The sequence below is a fragment of the Eurypyga helias genome, unplaced genomic scaffold (genome assembly GCF_000690775.1).
Source record: "Eurypyga helias isolate BGI_N326 unplaced genomic scaffold, ASM69077v1 scaffold29116, whole genome shotgun sequence".
Lineage (NCBI taxonomy): Eukaryota > Metazoa > Chordata > Aves > Eurypygiformes > Eurypygidae > Eurypyga > Eurypyga helias.
In genome coordinates, this window is record NW_010257742.1 from 3,333 (window position 1) to 4,960 (window position 1,628).

A 1,628-nucleotide genomic window follows, 5' to 3' on the forward strand; every position below is an offset into this window, starting at 1 on the left:
GAGAACTGCATCTTGTTCTCACCAGCATCAAGGACCGACTGAAAAAGGCTAAAAGTACGTCCTCTCGGTGACAGAACGACTTTGGGAATAGGCAAATGGATAGTAACTCCAGCTTAAACCTCATCACTGAGTAGAGGTCAGTAGAAAGCAGAGCAGTCAATGGGTCAGATGAGAAGTCTCATCAGTTCCTCCTCTAACGATACGGTATACATACGTACACGCTGCTCTGCCGCCGCTGCAAAGGGAACAGGGACAAAGGGGGAAAGCACCCGCTGGAATAACCTTCGCCGTGGCATGGAGAGCCTGACAGTGCCACTGGCAATGCTGCGGACGCAGGGCAACCAGTCCCGTCACGCTGGGGCTCTCCCGAGGCTTAAAGAAATAACAGAATAATTAAAAGGGGATTTTAGTACTGCTTGTTAAGAGAGCCCAGCCTGAGGCCCCAATTCCCAGAATGAACAGAGCAGCTACCGGCATCAGTGAGCGATCCACACCTATCCTCCTTTTCTCTCTGATGTGCTGACTAGGACTAGCATTCCTGTGTTTATTTTCTGGAACAGAAATGGGTCTTGAGTGAATGATGTGCTAAAGATTCCCTTATTCTCACAGATTTTACAAGAAAGCGCTTTTCCAGACAAATGTTTACATGCTCTTCCTTCCTTAGCTGCCTGTTCCCTGTCACGGTGGGGGGTGGATTTTATAGCCTATCGCTAGGTGATACAACATCCAAACCCCACACACGTTTAGAGAGCGGGCGGTTTGCAGTGCTGTGTAACTTTCTAGAAGTACTTCAACCTCCCTCCCTGGAAAGAGGCTTTGAGGAGCGACCGCTGCCTGCTGTAAGTTACCCACGCGATGCTTCACTTTCCTTGTCCTTGTTCACGTACGGATGGATTATCGCTAATGAAGCAAAGCGTGGGTGTTCGACAGCAAAACTCAGAGTGGATCCCACAGCACGTCCATCCATCCATGCAAGTCTGGACCCGTCCAAGAGAAGCCCGTACGTCTCTGTACGGTGAGAGGCTGGGGGAGGCTTATGGTCAGGCAGTACATTCTCCCTCTGGCACCAAATTCCTGATTTTTGTCTCGCAACTACCTAATATTTGGTTTCACTTCCTTTTCGTCCGCTTCATCGTCGCTGTCGTCAACTTGCTGAATGACCAAGTCGGTCGACTCGTCCTCCACGATCTCCACGTCCGATCTGTTGTCTTCCGCGTAGTGCCACCTGGAATCCTTATCCCCATCTTGTGGGAATTCAAGGGGTGCTTCGGCCTCCAAGTCAATGCGAATGCGGTCTATGCCAGCCTCCGCCAGGCACTCGTTACAGAGTCTGTAACGCCTCGTCCCCTCCTGCACCACCTGTCCCGTTAGCTCGGTCACGTGGCGCTTGCACTTCCTGCAGATGGGCTTACAGGCCTGATGAATCTGGGGAAACCGAAACGAAGACGTTTGAGAATCTATCCACAAATAGGTGGGTTTTAGGATGATAAAACGTGGGGCTGGAGTGGTGTCAAACCGTAGGGTTGTTGTGAGGGCAGCCATCAGACGGTAAAAATGAAACCGCCCGCTCCCGCCTCATGACAGGACTTGCGCAGAGCGCACCTCGATTAACGAAGGGATTCATCCCC

The 1,628-nt window shown here is 51.4% G+C and overlaps 1 protein-coding gene across 2 annotated transcripts in view; it reads right to left on the bottom strand.

Annotated features, from left to right (window-relative positions):
* Positions 1-1,074: 1,074 nt before the first annotated feature.
* ZBTB8A (zinc finger and BTB domain containing 8A) overlaps positions 1,075-1,628 on the bottom strand; it is a 2,301-nt gene continuing 1,747 nt past the window's right edge. For both annotated transcript variants that reach the window (XM_010154142.1, XM_010154141.1), the window contains exon 3: positions 1,075-1,425. In XM_010154142.1, the coding sequence (XP_010152444.1) occupies positions 1,093-1,425 (333 nt within the window). In that variant the 3' untranslated portion in view covers positions 1,075-1,092. The remainder of the gene's footprint in view (positions 1,426-1,628) is intronic.